Below are 16,933 nucleotides of genomic sequence, written 5' to 3'. Positions count from 1 at the left end.
ACTTGGAAAACGATGACATTTTGCTGAAGTTACAAAGGTGCAGACAGGCAAATATTAAGAGATAACAGCAACAGATTGGCTGTATCTATGTCCCAGTGGCTACCCACAACTCATTTGCAGAAGTCACCTTTGAGGTCTGTACTGAAATTTTCAAAAGAATTTCTGAGCATGCAGAAGGGTGCAACTTTAAAAGTCAACACCAGCTTCAGTAGAGACTGGGGCCAAAGAGCCCCCACTAACTCACAGAATAGCCCAGTTTGCCTCCCATCTAGTAAGAAAGTATCCCCACCCCACCAAACTAGACTGGGCAAAGAGAATCAAGATCATTTAGTACTGTGAAGGGGGACACAGTTATTTCTCCATCTCTCCCCAGCACACCAAGATGCACTGAAGGCACATGCTGAGTTTAATTGCAGAGGCAGGCATCAAGCTTATCTAACTGGCACAGTCGCAAGTCAATAATGTTTGTTTTGCATTCAGTTAAATTCTGAGTAGTTTAATCAGAAAAGTAATCTTGAAATAGTGACAAATCTCTTTATTCATTAAGAGCAAGTAGTCCTTAAAAAGCCAAATCAAAGTGGGCTTCTGTGAGCTCAGATCAGCATATGCTCTTTCATTAGTGGCATTGATATTTACCAGCAGAGAGGATTTTCATGCCCTGAGTTTGTGCCATGCTCCCTTTGAGTCACTCTGACAATCAAAAGGAAATAAAAATATTATCAACAATTATTACCTGCAGGTCCTAGCCACTGCTCAAGGCTCATATCAAGTCCCTACAGGCATTCCCATGGGTGCATTACACATCTCTAATGCGCCAAGCTGTCATACAGAAAAACATTGTCATTGTATTCTTCAGTTTCAAAATCACATTTTTCTTGACAAAGTTTACAATCAATGAAGAATAATTTGCTTTATTTTTCTTATGTGTAGAGGTGTTTGTATTACTGCAACAAGTTTTTCTACTCTGATAAAGGCTTCCACAATGCACAGGCCTGCAGATGATCTATCAGAGCCCACATCTGTCTTTGATGCCCACAATGCTAGAGTTAATTTCATTGAGGAGCTAAGATTGGGTTGCCAAGTCCTATGAACACAATTGCTATTTTTTTTCCCCACATTTTGAAATCTCTGAAGCAGAAACTTTCATTTCTTTACCCAGTGGCTGTTTCGTGAAAAATCATCAACATCACATGCATCTTTTACTTTGTGAGGAACAAACTGAAGATCAAGAAGATTCCGCATGACCACAACTGTGTCTGTAAAGATTCACTGGTAGTTTGAGGCATTTTTGAGTGAGTTTATTATGAATCACTACGCAAATGTTTTTAATGTTCACTCGGAGTGAAATGTTTCTCAGAATATTTACACCCATTCAACATCCTCGTCACTCCACAGGCTGTTTAGCATACCATACGCTCAACTCTGCAGGCCTGTTTGTTCTGGTAGACACAAAGCAAGTTTTACTTGGTGGTACAGCTCAATAAATTGAATAAATACAGTGAAGTTACAAGAGCACGAACTCCCCGAGAGTAATAAAACAAAAATCAGTGATATTCAGGTGCTCCAAGGAACTGTCCTAGGGTATCATCACCTGAGAAATAAAGGCATACCATGGGTTTTGCTTGGTGGATAGAATCAAAACCAAAGGAACCAAGTCAGTGAGGAAGCATGTATTTCAGAAATTATTTCCAAGCTGCACTGCCATTAGAAGACTAGATTGGCTCCATAGGTATATTGCTTCTCCATGTGGCTGTATTTTGGCTTAGCCATTCATACCTCAAAACAGGGGCAAGCCTACTTACAGAGAGAAGAGTCTATGCAGAGGCTGGGTCAAGGGTCTTTTCCCTCTGAAGCATAGCTGAGTACCACTGGTGGCATTATATCTGTACTTTAAGACAACATATCCAAAGACAGGCAGTATCCTGATCCTATTCCATTTAGGATACCAATCAAAATGCTCAGCTGCATACTTCATGAAGCCCTAGCTGAGATCTATGGAGTTGGAATTACTGTTTTTAAATTAACTTTATGGATTATAATTTATGCTTTCCAGACAGCTTCCAAAGAACCTCATGCATGTGTATTTATCGCTAAGAGATCAGAAAACACAGGATGATTCATGAAAATAGCTGTTACTGTTACCCAAGACAGTCATGACCCAAGTGCCTGCTTGCAACCGTACAGCTCCAGACTCAGCGTGCCTATACATCTTGGAACAAAAATTCTCTGGAAAAACAGCACTTGCACTAATGTTGCAATCCACCATTTGCACTAATGTCATAAGCTAACTTAAAAGCTGCAAAATATGATGCAAGTGCAGTGTTAAATCTTTGTATAGTCTTGACGGGCAAATTGTGTTCACTTTTCTACATGTTTGCTTAAGAACTTAAATTGAATACAAACTAAAGTCCTCTTTGTGGTATGGACCAAAGTAGATTTGAGTGGGAAAACACACCTTTCCTGCCCTGCACAGGGGACCTGAAAAACATTTCAACATTTGTTTAAAATTATTTTCACATGAAAATTCCCATTTAGAGGTTTCCAGTTTATGATCACTTGATTTCAAGTTAATAAGCAGAAGGGTATTTGAATAAAACATAATACAGTGCTATGTAAAGTAAAGCTGCTAATCTGACTTAGATTGTTTCATTTCCAGCTCCATGACTCTGTTTCCAGTCAGTAGCCTTTTTGAAAGCTGTGTCCCCCTAAGTTCCTTGAGACATTTTTGTTGTCAGAAATTTATATTAATAGCCCTGATGCAAAGAGCCCACTAACACTCCAATAATGGAAAGTACACATGAAATAAAGCAGATTTAAAAACCATCAAGACAATGCATTTTTCTCATTTATTCAAATCTTCTGCAGGAAGTAAACACTGAAAGATTTAAAAAAACTTCACACTGCAGTATGTACAGTTTTGTGACATCACATGAGGAAATTAATTTCTAATAAAAAAAATGAGACCAGTTAGATAAATTACTGAAGACACATCACAATAAAATTGGTTGTGGTAAAATCCCGAATTCTTATGTATGGCAATGAAAATCAATATTCCTTTGTTTTACAGGGATGGAATAGTCCTGGTACAATATTTCAGTTATGCAAAATGGAGTCCTGAACTTACATGACTGATTATAGTTGTATGAGTACTTCATGTTTTAAAAGTAGTTTTGCATTTTTTTTTCCCCAGACCCTTTTGATTTGAAGCACATTCTTTCACAAAGCTAAAATACCACAGCAGAAGTCATGTCCAGAAGTGGAATACTGTTGTGTTTTGAACTGACCTGACTTGTTAAGACATTTTTTTTTTTGCCAACGCACAGATGCACAGGGTCCCCCATGCACTTTTCATGCAGCAGGTAATCACAACTTTAAATAAAAGTATTTTTCTATACATTCTTCCAGACTTGCAACTGTATACATACATGCAAAAGTTTTTAAACCTATGTGATCATATTTACACTTATACATGGAATATACATAACAAAAAAGATTAAAAGGGTTTTTTTTCCTTTGCATTAGAACAATACAAAATATGTATTTTTCATTAAGGAAACCACTATTTACATCACCTTTTAAAAACCAATTTCAACATATTATAGGTGTAACAAGTCAATATATTTACATTATATATAAATATATATAATATATACTTACCAGTTTACTCCTCTGTAAGATGTGGCAGAGAACAAACTGGTAATATCATGTCACTGACGTCAATGAGAGCTGTAATACTTTCACCAACATTCAACAGGGAAAATTTAAACCATTCATTTCTTTCTTTTAAAAACATTTGTAAATTAAAAATTTAAAAACATTACTAAGAGCAAATGGCTAAGAAAAGTGAAAGTTATGGCTGAATTCCCTTTTGATCTCATATTGTTTAGAAACTTCTCAAACTGAGCTGCCCAGTTATGTGGTATCAGCAGAGAAGTCCTCCAGCAAAACACCTTTGATTCTGCGGTCATGCGTTACTCCCCATCATTTCCTCAAACTTTGGCAGAGGAGACACTAGAAACCTGGTTATCTCAGTTTCGTACACTTTCCTCTGGAAAGAAAAGGCATATCTGCACGGCAATTACAAGTCAATCCCCAGATCTAGCTAGCTTGAACGCTACACCACCACAGCAGGTGAAGCAGCGTGAGCCTGTAGATGCCCCCTCAAGCAAGGCATCGGGCTCTTCGCAACCCAACTGCTGCTGCAACCATTTTAAGTGAGGTTAAAGTTAAGTCCCAAGGGGTTGCAATTACAACTTTAAGTGTGGTATAGACACATCCCTAACTCACTTCTTCACTGCTCCATGAGGCGGACGCAGCTTTCCCCCAGCAGTCTCACCCAGCTACCACTGGGATGCGTTCTCCCCTCCCTCCCTGCTCCTTTGACGGTGAGATCACACAACAGCACCCGTCAATCCTGCACCTCTTTGCCTACACAGCTACTGCTGCCAATATCTGGCAAGGCCCCGTTTTTCAAGTCTATAGTCTGAAGGCCTAGCTGAAAATTCAGCCTCCTGAGTTTGCAGAGATATCTTTGAACCTTCCACTCCTACAGACTGAGGAAGCATACTGGGGACAGCCGAAATGCATATCCTGCTAGCAAACGTCTACTGAACCAAGGAGACAGGAGTTGCTGAGAATACCAAGTGTTACTCAACAGATGACCTTGGTTTGTCACTCATCTACAGGGACCGGAGGAAATTAAGCATCTTTGAGTTGCTTGGGAAAACACAGCCAGCCCTACCGGTCCTTCTGCTGGTGCAGCAAAGCCAGCTCCTGCACTCCCCTTTTCTGATGGAAAAGTCCTCAAGGGAAACAATGGTGACTCCTTTTTACTCACCCATACTACAAGATAAAAAAATGATTAAAGAGCCTTTGGTCCTCAGGTTTAAAGGCTGTAAATGTGGATGGGGTAGATTTTAAAGACCACCTCTCTTCCCTAGCGAGGGGTAACATCAGTGATACTGGAGAATTTCATATAGGAGACTGTTGCCCTCTTAGCAGCTGACTGAAGAGCATTCAGTTGGCATACCCCATCCCCTCTCAAGGGCCTCATCGTTATGTTACATGCTGCTTGAGATCGCAATATCTACAAGAGGTAAGATTCTTCCATGAACACCATGTCCTGAACTTAAATTCTTGTGTATTATAGTTTACTGACGTCTGTGAGAATGGTAATACCCTTTCATTAACATCACCTAAAAAGAAAGCTAAATCATTAACTGGTCAAACTGTTAACATTTTAACTTAAATGTTTTATAAAACTTTAAAAACTAAATGTTTAAAAGTATATATTATAACAATAGACTACCATAGAATAAATACATAGGTAAGCACACTCCTAGACTCCAATATTACTTTTTGTTAGGGTTAGACTCTCCTCCCTATTTTTCATCTCAACTTTGTTTTGATGAAGTTTTTCCAACCAGATTATTTCACATCCATTCAAGCTGCATTTTTCTGTGGAGCCCTTCAAGTAAATTGTAGCCCTGTATTTACTCCGGGGACCATCTATTATTCTATATTGTATATATTTCCTAGCTATATACATGTTGTTTCAAGAAAAATAATCAATTAAGACTTTAAGAGACATTTAATGGATGGAACAAATACCATCTTTTTAATAATTCTGCTGGGTTGACTCATATAAAAAGAATTCAGTTCCACTGTCAATCCAAAATATACTTTATCTCATTAATGATTATTCTATGAGACATCTGACTTTTCATTGGGCCACTTATAAATGCAATATTAAAGACAAACAAAATTTTATTTTTATATTATACTTCAGACAATGACATTTAAAATGATATTAGATTTGTGTGAAGGTTTTAAAATATAAATCTTCTTTGTACAGCCCATTAATATATTACGCTTCACCCAAATAACATAAAAATATATCTTTAAATCGCTCTGTTATTTCTCATATAAACCAGGGGGAATGTTTTATATTGGATACTGCCAAATATTTGTGTTCCCTAAAAGAAGGTATCCCCCAGGGGGGCAAAACAGAATAGTGGTGCATTTTCCAGCTGGCAGACAGAAGTCGTCCCTTTCAGTAGGGACTGCACTGGAAAGAGGGGAAACTGATCCCAGGCAGGGGGCAGAGGACGAGAGGGGGACAACAGCTCGCTCTGTCTCAGCAAGCTAGCAGTCTGGGAAAAGGATCTCTGAAACCAAACCAGAAAGGAAAAGAGCAAAATGCCCCATCACTCATCTCTGCTATGCAAACATGAGATGGACAGAAACAGCAGTTTTGTCTTGTCATCAGCTCTCAATGGTGAAAATGGTCAAAATTAAAACAGAGTGTAGCTTTCGTTATCTGTGCAAGCCAACTACTTAGCTGTTTGCTGATAGCATAGGGGATTATCAGCAAAAGGAGAAGCTACAGAGAACTTTTTTTCAGGGGAGTAAAAAGTTCAGCAAAACTTATGGTTGCCAATAATGCATACAATTCGGAGGAACTGGATTTTGTCCTCCTCCTCCCCCATGAGAAATAAGGGCTGCAAATGGAGTTAACAATGACAGTGTTAACAGGAAAGCAGAGCCACATGGCTCTTCCCCAGTCAGCAATTCTTTTGAGGTGTCTCAGCTTTGACCGCAATTTTCAGTTACTCCCATCTCAGGCTGATATTGCCAGATGTTACAAATCACAGCACAGGTGGGGATTGAGGAAAAGAGCAGAGGAGGATTTCTCAGACATGTCCCACTATCCATTACAGAACATGACAAAACCACAATTTTATCCTCAGTGCAACCTGAAAAATTATTCTAAAACCAGGTTTTCTGCAGTGAAAGGGTAGTGCATTAAAGCATGCATCAACTGTTCAGAGAGTAATAAATATTGGCAGAATATGGATTCTTTGCCCTGGTTGTAGGAAGAGGGCAACGCATTTTTCATTAAAATCCTATTCCATCTTTGAGTGGAAGCCCGACGTGCTGCTTTAGCGCAGCTGGTATTCTTCTGCAGGGGAAGCAAGATGGTGCTACACAGACAATTCTGCTCATCCGCTTCACAAACTTTCCATCATTTTCCTCACCAAATATATGTACTAAGCTTTCTTAATCGCACTACTCCAAGAGGCATTTTGCCTTTCCCCTTTTAAGCAGGGAAGCGACAGGAATGCGCTCACAAAAGGACTCATGCAATACTTGCATGGCCTATGAAAATCTCCCTTTTGTATAAAAACCTAGAAAAAACCCTTAATCGTAACTAGTAACTCATAACTATGGCTAAGGATTCTGAGGAAGGCATTTGTCAAGAGCAGGGCAAGGAAGAAAAATAGATTTTACACCACTATTCTGGCAGGACCACAAACAAGATTTAAAAATAACAATAAAAATTTTGGAAGCACTAGAAAATACATTTCAGTGCATTTCAATTATTAACACTGACACAGGTTTTCCAATATGACAAGCTAATACCTTGGACGGACTGCTCCATTTCTTAAAAGTTATTCTTAAAATTTCACAAAACATATTAAACATTCAAAAAAAAAAAAAAAAAGTAGTACACTGTCTCTATGCTCAGGCTTCCAAAAAATAAGGATTATTTTACAAGGAGGGAGGAAACGCAGCATTACCACCACCTAGGCTGTACGCTTATACTTTATGTTATACCAAAAACTTGCAGATCCAAATAAGACTCTGATCAAAGAGTATTCATAAATTAATCTGATACATACAGAAATGTCTTGTACAAATTACCTTTCTAGTTTCCTTGTGACAATCTATTGTAAAGCAAATTTTATCTACATGTATTTAAATAACATCACCAGAAAAATAAAAAGTTTATCAAATGAAAACATGTTTCAATTAGACCATGCTTTTCTAAAATCATGCTCAATTTATACAGTAGTCAAGTTCGTACTCATTTTTATTGTTTCTTTTTCTTTTTTTTTTTTAAACAAAGATTCAAAACCACTGATTGTAAACTCATTGAGGAGGCTGTAGTTTATTCTGGCTCTTTTTTGATTGTTAGCACTTTTTCCAGAAGTCCATGCACTTCTCCATTCACACCGTGTTGATGAGAGGTCTTACTCCCCATATGGCTGTTGTAAGGGCTTCTTAAGTTACTAAAAGGAGTTTTAAGCTCTGCATCGGATGTCAACTCCTCTTTGATTGTAACATGAGTTGAACTATCAGTAAATGAAGGTTCATTCCAAATTTCTTTGTCATGTGCTTCTTGGCTACTAACAGAGTTGCCGCCTTTCTGTAACATGTAGTACAATATTGGATTGGTTTTGGTCAGTCTCGGAGAGTCTTTTTCATAATCATTCTTGTCCATACCTGTGATCACCCATCTGATGGGCCCTTTTTCACTGGGCATGGGACACATGCTAAACTGGTCGGACTCTAGTCTAGATACTGTACTCCCCAAATGTTCAGGGAAGGGGGAACTGGCAGGACTTTTTACTGCTACAGGATACTGAAATGTTCTATGATCTACACAATTGTTCTGTTGCACAGGGCTTCCCATTAATGCATTTACCGAAGAAATGCTGAATTCAGGTTTATTAATTGTTGCACTGGTTTTGTTTCCTTTTTTCTTGCCCTCCGTTAGTATGTTATTCCTATGTTGTGACAGATCTCTCTCACAGTTTTCTGAGAGAAGCAGCTGTTTCAACACATTAAAGCCTTTACTATCTCTAGACCAACTCCTATTTTCACTTTCATTATTTGAACCATGACTTACAGCATATTTAAATTCAGCATCACTTCTGCTGAATTTCAGTTCTTGCTGGTTAAGCAAAGGCCCGTACAGTGCCTCAGTAGGAGAAGTGTGATTGTTTGCAGCATCAGACACATTACTTTTCATCTTTTTTAATGGACTTTCCAAAGGCTCAGCATGAAGCTTCCTCTTCTTCGGTACTGTGCAAAGACTCTTTGATTCCAGGTGTGTCAGCTCATTGTTTCGGTGACTTCTGTCCAGCTCATCTGCAGGGTAACTGTCTTGATTCTGTCTCAGCAACCTACTTAGCAGGCCGTTTTTGGAAAAAGAGAAATCTTGAGGTGAAAGAGGCTCAGATTTCAACTCCTCGGATGCTGGAGAAGCAGCTGTGTTCCTCTGCAGTGAATGGAGAAATCCCTGAAATTTGTTACCCTTGCACTCTCTTACTTGTTGTGCATTTGAATTATAAGGAACATTTGATTCTTCAGATGGTTCAGTTTTTATTTTCACCGTCAATATTTGCTCATTCAAAGACTTATCTGTCTGTTCTTGAGAACTTTCATCTCTTAAAAGCACCCTCTCTTTCTTTTCACTTTTACCTTTATTGGGAGTTCCCAGAAGCAGCTGAAGGACAGTGCGCCTTTCAAGGAGATTCTCTATTTCCGAACCTGGAAGTCCTTGTTCAGCGGCTGCAGGCTGACAACTGAATATTTTGTTATTTTCTTCATGCGTACTCAATTTATTCGTAAGCAGAGGGCTGTTCAATCTATCAATCAAGCCAACAGGTTTATCTGTGTTCCCTGCTAGCAGCTGTTTGCTAGCTCTTTGTTCTTCACTTGACATGGAAGTCTGCATGCCGCACTGAGCGAGGTTCTGCAACAGCTTGCTGGCACTGAATGCTGAAGAGTTCTGGGGACTATCGTTCCGGCTCAGCTTGGCTCCTTGAATTTCTTTGCTTTTAGAAAGGTCTATCAAATGTTTAGATGCGGGATTCACCAGTCTGTCTGGCTGGATGCTGCAGGCATACGGTGGTGAGCTACGCTTGATGGCTAACGATTGGTGCGAGAGATTTATAGGAGAGTCTGCTTTTGTAGAAGCCAGCAAAGGTGGAGTGCTTAACGGAGTCATTCGATTTGCACTGGGACTGTCAGTAACAGGAGTCCTTTTACCAGACTGTACAGTGAATTTTGCCACATCAGCTGCACTGTGTGGTCCCTGAGGGTCATTACTCTTGTCTACCTTTTCTTCACTCTTATGCCCAAGTAACAGCTGAAGTAGTGTTACCTTCTGATGGGGATTCAGCTTAGAAGCTTTCGGAGTGTCTTTGTCTTCCTTGTTCTCTGGACAGGAAACTTTTGGATCCCAGTTATGAAGCAAGGACTGAGTCAGGTTATCCAGTGATGCAGGTGGACCTGCATCTGGTTTATCTGTCCTCTGTTTAAAGGATAGGTCTATAGGAAGACAGTTAGAATGGGAGCTTTCATCATCACTGCTGTCATCTTCTGTAAAACTAGGATTGTTGTCTGAATACTCATCAATAGTTGTTGGTGTGCTGCTGTCTTCAAAAATGCTGGCTCTCTCACTCTGTTCATGCCCTTTTACATGTTTGGTGGTATTCTGGCTTTTCAGTAGATGCAAGAGCAAACTGTTGCTGGGAGAGGTTTTCAGGTTACTCCTTTCCAAAGTACTTTTGTATCCCACAGTTTTGGGAGGCGAATGCATGATTCCCACTGAACTCTGAAATGGTGCCATATTGCTTTTGCTAGATACTGTCTTGGTTGATGATCCTGTTTGACCATTGAGATGGCTTGTCGTTCCTTTTGCTAAACCGAATTGGCCAATATCTTTCTGAGCGCTTTCTTGTAATCTGGCCATAGCTGCAAGTCTCTCACTTGCTATTTGATTTGCATTTTGTGCTTTTAAAGCATGTTCCCTGGAGTACTGCTGCAAGTGAGCTTCACTTGAAAGGAGTAAAGCTAGCTGGCTGCATGCTACGCTGGGCTTCGGTGAAGCAGCAGGACTAGATCGTTTCTCTACCATGCTTGCAACAGCTTGTAATCTTGCAGCACATGACAGTGGCTCATTTATCACTTTAGGTCCGCTCTGCACCGCATGAGGAGATTCTATAAACCTCTCTTTGGGCAGGTTCTTTGTTATATCAGGCAGGCTGTTGTCCAGCTTCTGATCTTTTGCTTTGCTCTTCTTCAGTAGAGTCTTCAGGTGACTGGATGCAACACCATAGCACCTTAAATCTTTCTCCACTTGTAAAGAATCATGGCTAAGGGAATACCCTTGCTCCTTAAGGCTCTGCCTAATCTGCTGTGACAGAGCAACACTCTGCAGCCTAGAGCTGAATGACTGAAGCAAAGAGGCAAGTAATGTGCTATCCTGTTTGCCTTTAGGCACATTTTCAACCATGCCAGCTAACAAAGCTTCCTTTTTTCCATCTAAATCCACAATGGAATCCGACAACCGCCTTCTCTTTGCTGCATTCCAGTCTTCAGAAGACTGCAACAGTCTTGCTTTTTTGAGGTGCAGCATGCCAGATCCCTGATATGTATTTGTGTTAAGAACTGGACCATTACTTTGACAGCTGGGAAATATATTTCCAGAAATCTTAAAGTTTTGATCCTCTCCACTACACCCAGTGGACTTTTTGTCAACTGCAGTACCTGAGCCTCCTGCTGCTTGATGCATTAGTAATCCCTCTAGGTAAGTTAGAACAACAGAATCCTGGTGCATCTCAGAGCCAAGCTCTTCTCCATGAGTCATGTTCAATAAAAGTTTCCAAAAGGGCTATGGTTCTATTCACTTCAAAGACTAGTTTTGCTGTAGCTGAATCGAGATGCAGACTTAAGAAATAATAGGTAGATGCCTATAGTGTTTTCTCACAGACTTTCAGAAACAATACAAAATGTCATATTCCAAGCAGGCTTCTTCCAGTGTATACTGTTTGATGAGCCAGGTTCCAATCATATCAATCTGCTGATATCTAGAATATTTATGAAAGATGTCTAGGAGAAGCACTCAAAACATGGTTCCACAGTAATAAAGTTCTATTAAGTATTTGCCGCCTTCTTTCTCCAGGAAGCCAGCTTGTTTTTCATCTTTTTCCATCTCCACCAAGCACATAAAATTCCTACATGAAAAAAAAACAAAACAAAAAACAGAAAGAAAATATTTAGGATAAGATCTAATTGCATAAGACTTTTTTTCTTTTTTTTTAAAAACACATTGTCTTAGACAGAGATTCAGGATATATAAGCAATAACCACATTCCAGAAGAAATTAAAAATCAACTAATGGACAAAGTACATGGTAACTAATTTAAAGAACTTTGTGAAAACAATTCTGAGACAGAAAATTTTATACAAAAATTACGCTTAACTATCATAAGCATAGCTACTACAAGTGTTCATCGATTTTCTCTAGCCTACAGCTCAAAATAAGGAACAGCAAACATGAAAGGAAAATATTAAATCACTCTAAATATAGTTTAAAAAAATTACATTGGATTTTACTTCACAGTTGCATCAACCTTTCTTCTTATTATGTAAATACACAGGACATGCAGACTATCACTCTAAAAGAGAATTAATGGGAAAAGGCATGCCTGACATCAGCATTTAGGTTCATGTTGAATCTGTTTTCAAACAACAGAATAGGCAGCATCATATATATAAGTACATTTTTGTTTGGCAGGTAGATGATACTGCTAAAAGTAGAAACCAAGTTGTCACAGTGCCCAGGACTATCTGTAATGCAAAATCTAGTATGATAGCCCAACAGGGAGGAAATCTGTTCTTACAACTCCCAACTACCACAAGTCATTAGAAGAATCACGTGACAGGAGTGGTGAAAAGGGTGCTTATGTTCCCAATATAACATAAATCCTGATATCAAAATCCTCCCTTCACTGGGTGATTTTTACCTTTACATTCTTTCCATGTATTAAACATATAATGGTAAAAAAAACCCCAGGTCTTCCTTGAGCCTTATTATTTTCAAAGTGTGTGGAACATCTCTACTCATTAGTTTCTTGGATGAGGCAGTATGCTATAAAAAGTTGTTTTAAAAAGCACAACAATGGCACTTATGCTAGATGCATCTCTTCAGTTTTAGTTATTACTGATAAATGATAGCATGAACAGTTCAGACAGTCACCACAGTTCAATATTGAGATCATTACACCACACATGCCTACTCCTTCACTCATTCAGTTCTAAACTGGCATAAATATTCAACATGAGCAAAGCTAAGTGTCTTTCCACATATCTAACTCTGCAATTCACTTTCACAGACTAAAAGCCCATTGAAAACTTGTATTTACAAGTTTAAAAAGGATGTACACAGATGAAATCCTTGCCTCCTTAAAGTGAATGAATATTTTATGATTTATTTCCCAGAGGCTATTTTTTAATTCAAAAGCTACAGGCAACTAGAAGTCAGAAGAATATCAGATCTGAAAAAAGTAAAGAATCAGAAGAACAACTAAATAGCCATAATGTTAACAGCCCATATATCCCCCTGTGCAAATACTCCCTTACTAGATTTTAAGTCATTTAAAGAAACTCTAAAAACTGAGCTATCTCAAAAAACAAAACCCCCCCCAAAACCCCCCAAAACCCCAGCAACTCATTGTAGTGTAAATGTGTATACCCATGTATCTAAATATCAAATTAAAAGTTGGTAGCTATTGCTGGGGTCTCACTACTTCTCTCAGAAATAGATATCCACATTAACCAGCATTTACATAATTACCTGTAGAAGACACAGTGTTTGTTCAAATATATAACTACAACTTAAATGTGGATTCATCCAATTAAAAATTACCGATCACCTTACTGTTTCTGCAAAAACTTGTGCACCCCTGGGTGGGCTTCTGCAGAGTTTCAACCCAAAATAGACTAAAATCAGAAATAACAAACCCTTGAAAAAAATCAAGGTTTCTAATGAATACATCAAGTATCCAGTAACTGCAACATCAATACAGCTAGACATATTTCCTCAAATATTTGGGAATGCACTTTATCTGGAAAATACAGTTTTCCAGCTTCCAAAAATAAACTGTTTATCTGCAGCCACATTTTCATATTTCAAAAGGGAATTAAGCTGACAGCATGTTGTTCTTAAAAAGGAGTGAGTAGCACTTGATACCCTGTGTTTTGTGTTTAAGAGAATAAAATTAAAATTTTTTTCAAGATTTCTTACTATCTGATAAAAGCAAGCCTTGCAGATCACCTTTAAGATAAAGTCCCAAACAAATGCACCATTAAGCTAATAATCAGTAAAACTTTACTCATTACAGCTCTGGGCAATTAAAAAAAGACAATGCATTTATGCAAATCCCTCAGGTACTCAAAAAGCCTGTTGCAGATGATGACACTTGTAGCCAGTACAGTTTACATAAAATAACTACTCTAAGAAGTGTCTTCCCACCTTTTTTTTTTTTTAATTACTCAGTGCTAAGGAAGTACTGATAATTTTACAGAAATTGGGTTGATGCAAAGGAGCCTTCAATAAAGAGAATGAAATCTGAAAAGTACTTAACACATAAGGAATGGGACATCAGCAATCCTTCTAAGGAGCCTGGTTTTGATCTAGTGCTGCAACAGGTATTACAGCATTATAAAACCTTACATGACCTAATGTATAATACACAAATGTGATTAAGTCATCTGTCAAGAACTGAAATTACATTTTTAAAAAAATGTCTCTAAACCTACACCTTATTTGTGATGGAAAACCAGGTAGTAAATGTCAGGGTTTGAAGGCAATCTCATAACTAAGCACTTCCGGTGAGTTTTGAACCAAGTACGCTTTTCTTCCACTATCTGAAGTATGGTCATGTGGAAACTGAACCAGCTTTGGAAATTAATGTTTAGCCGGACACTAAGGCAACCATTCAGCAACCTTTTAAAAACACATAGACTGTACCAAAGAATTTCCCTGGACCCACTGAAATGTTAATAATTTTTCTCTCTATTAAATATTATTCCAGAAATTACCAGAACTGAGGAGAGGGAAAAAAAAAAAACAAACCATAAAGAAATAAGGCAGAAGGAAGAGAAAGGAGAAGCCATACAGCAACAGATCTCATATTTCCCAGTAAGGGCTGAAATAAACTTATTGCAATTAGCCTCTAACATCAACCTCTAATATCTATGAATCTCTAGACCTAAAAATTGTATTTAACTATTGTGACAAAATAAATTGATAAAGTTGACGTGCTTTCTTCACCACATAACTACTGTATATGCACTCTTTTTTGTTGCTTCAACTACCTTCTCCCAGACTTCTGTATTCTAACAAATAAATAAAACACTTGTTTTGCAGAGACTATTTTCAGAACCTCCAAGAGCACGCACCGATCACAGCTCATTAAGCTATGTTGACCTAGACAGAACTAAAGCAGCAGCAGCAGGATTCGCAGCACAAATGTGTTAACCTGGGGAGACACTCCCCAAGTGGAGCATACCATGGGAAATCAGTCCTACAGCCTTTTAAAATGTGCCTAGGGAGAAACAGTGGGCAGAACAGGGAAGATAAGAGAACATTAAAATGTACACTGAACTGTGTATGTCCAGAATATTAATTCTACTTTCGCAGTTGGAGTTTTTCTTTGTTTGCAGATATATACAGATATACTTAGCCATCACAAAGATTTTTAAAGAATGATAATAATAAACTTTAAGATCCTTTGCTTACCATAAAGTATTACTACTGCAAAAGATAATGAAATTTGAGAATACATCTTCTAATAGGTTAAACCAACAACATCTGAGCCAATGGCTTTTTACTCCTGAATATATATTTATTTTTAAATAATTCTTTGAATTAACAAATGCCTCAACTGTAAAACCTACTTGGAGACTCTACACAAACAGCAGCCTCCTAGTTAACCCAACAGATAATCAGCTGCTGCAATTTAAGAAATTAAGAACAGTTCACAATTTAAACGAGCGAAATGACATCCGTAAGACATTTTTCCAATATCCCAGACTAGTATTTCTAGTTAAATCCCTTTGCTAAATGAAACAGAGCCACAGTAAATTAACAACACTAGTATTATTTGAGTAGGAGGGCTACACAATCTAATGGAGATAACTCCTAAAAGTTGATATTATCAAGGTGTCTTCTGTAGTCTTAATTCAAGATCTTATAAAAAAATCTTACAGAAACTATTAAGGTATTCGTTTAGGAAATCAGCAATGGCTAGCAGATTGCCCACATGAACACTTATTAAAAGAGAGATTATCCAAACTCATGCACATTGTTAGAATGATTAATAAAGGTTGAGATGTGCATATATATACACAGATAAAACATTTTTATTAACTGCATTTCAGAGTTCTTTAATGACTATTAAATTCCTGTAGTAATTTTATGTTCCATTTTTAAGTTGAGTCAAAACATGAATTTGTAGAGCTGAAATGAGTGAAATTAAAATCTTTAGTTATTTAATAAAGTCAGTGTTCTAATGGTTGGAAACTACTGGAAGAGCCAGAAAAAGTCTCTCACTAGCTCACTGACTTCCCGTTCTCATATTCCCAAATGTAAAGGCTACAGCCCACCACATGAACCAATGGCTCAGACAGTCATTTTAATTATTACAGATTTGAGGAAGGCAGTACAGTGATTACAGCAGCAGCCTGGGATCCAGGGGTCCAATTACTTGCTGTGCTGCAGACAGGCTGTCTGACTTCTGGTTTTACTTTTCTGTACCCTGTTTTCCCAGATGAAGTAATAATAGATGCAAACTTCAGAAAGATAATTGAGGATAAATATATTAAAGGCTGTGTATTGCTCAACAGCTCCAGGAATAGCCCTGAGTAAGTACCTAAACCATAGGATTTTAAGTGATTCCCCATCCTTATAGCTGCCTGCAGTGAAATGCCGCAGAGCACAGTGAAATTAAGGTCTCCAGAAAAATTCCTAAATGCACTGGAAATTGCAGCAGAATCTTGCAGTGAACTAAACACGAGTGGGGAAAATGAGACTAGCTGTCCCAGAATTATTTTGTTATTAAGCTCAATTTGTACTTCTGTGATTTTAGCAGACAGGAAGGAAGTAGTCAGAGTGGTGGTATAAGCACTTCAGTTGACTCTTTTTGCTAAGGTTATAAGCAGTGAAACAGGCCTGATTCAACAACCCACGGTACCAAATCCACAGAGCTGCACAAACGTGCAGGTACTTCAACGGCACTTAAGCACGTGCTTTAAGAGAATCAAGTATTTAAGTGCTTTGCTAAATCCCCGCTTTATG

The 16,933-nt window shown here is 38.2% G+C and overlaps 1 protein-coding gene across 1 annotated transcript; it reads right to left on the bottom strand.

The window, feature by feature from the left end:
- Positions 1-7,714: 7,714 nt before the first annotated feature.
- NRIP1 (nuclear receptor interacting protein 1) lies at positions 7,715-11,787 on the bottom strand. Its single transcript, XM_050900905.1, has one exon. It carries the CDS (start codon positions 11,438-11,440, stop codon positions 7,952-7,954), a length of 3,489 nt encoding a protein of 1,162 aa, XP_050756862.1. The 5' UTR covers positions 11,441-11,787; the 3' UTR covers positions 7,715-7,951.
- Positions 11,788-16,933: the final 5,146 nt, after the last annotated feature.

This window comes from Gymnogyps californianus, chromosome 1 (assembly GCF_018139145.2).
Source record: "Gymnogyps californianus isolate 813 chromosome 1, ASM1813914v2, whole genome shotgun sequence".
Lineage (NCBI taxonomy): Eukaryota > Metazoa > Chordata > Aves > Accipitriformes > Cathartidae > Gymnogyps > Gymnogyps californianus.
This window is presented reverse-complemented; position numbering and strand designations above follow the sequence as displayed.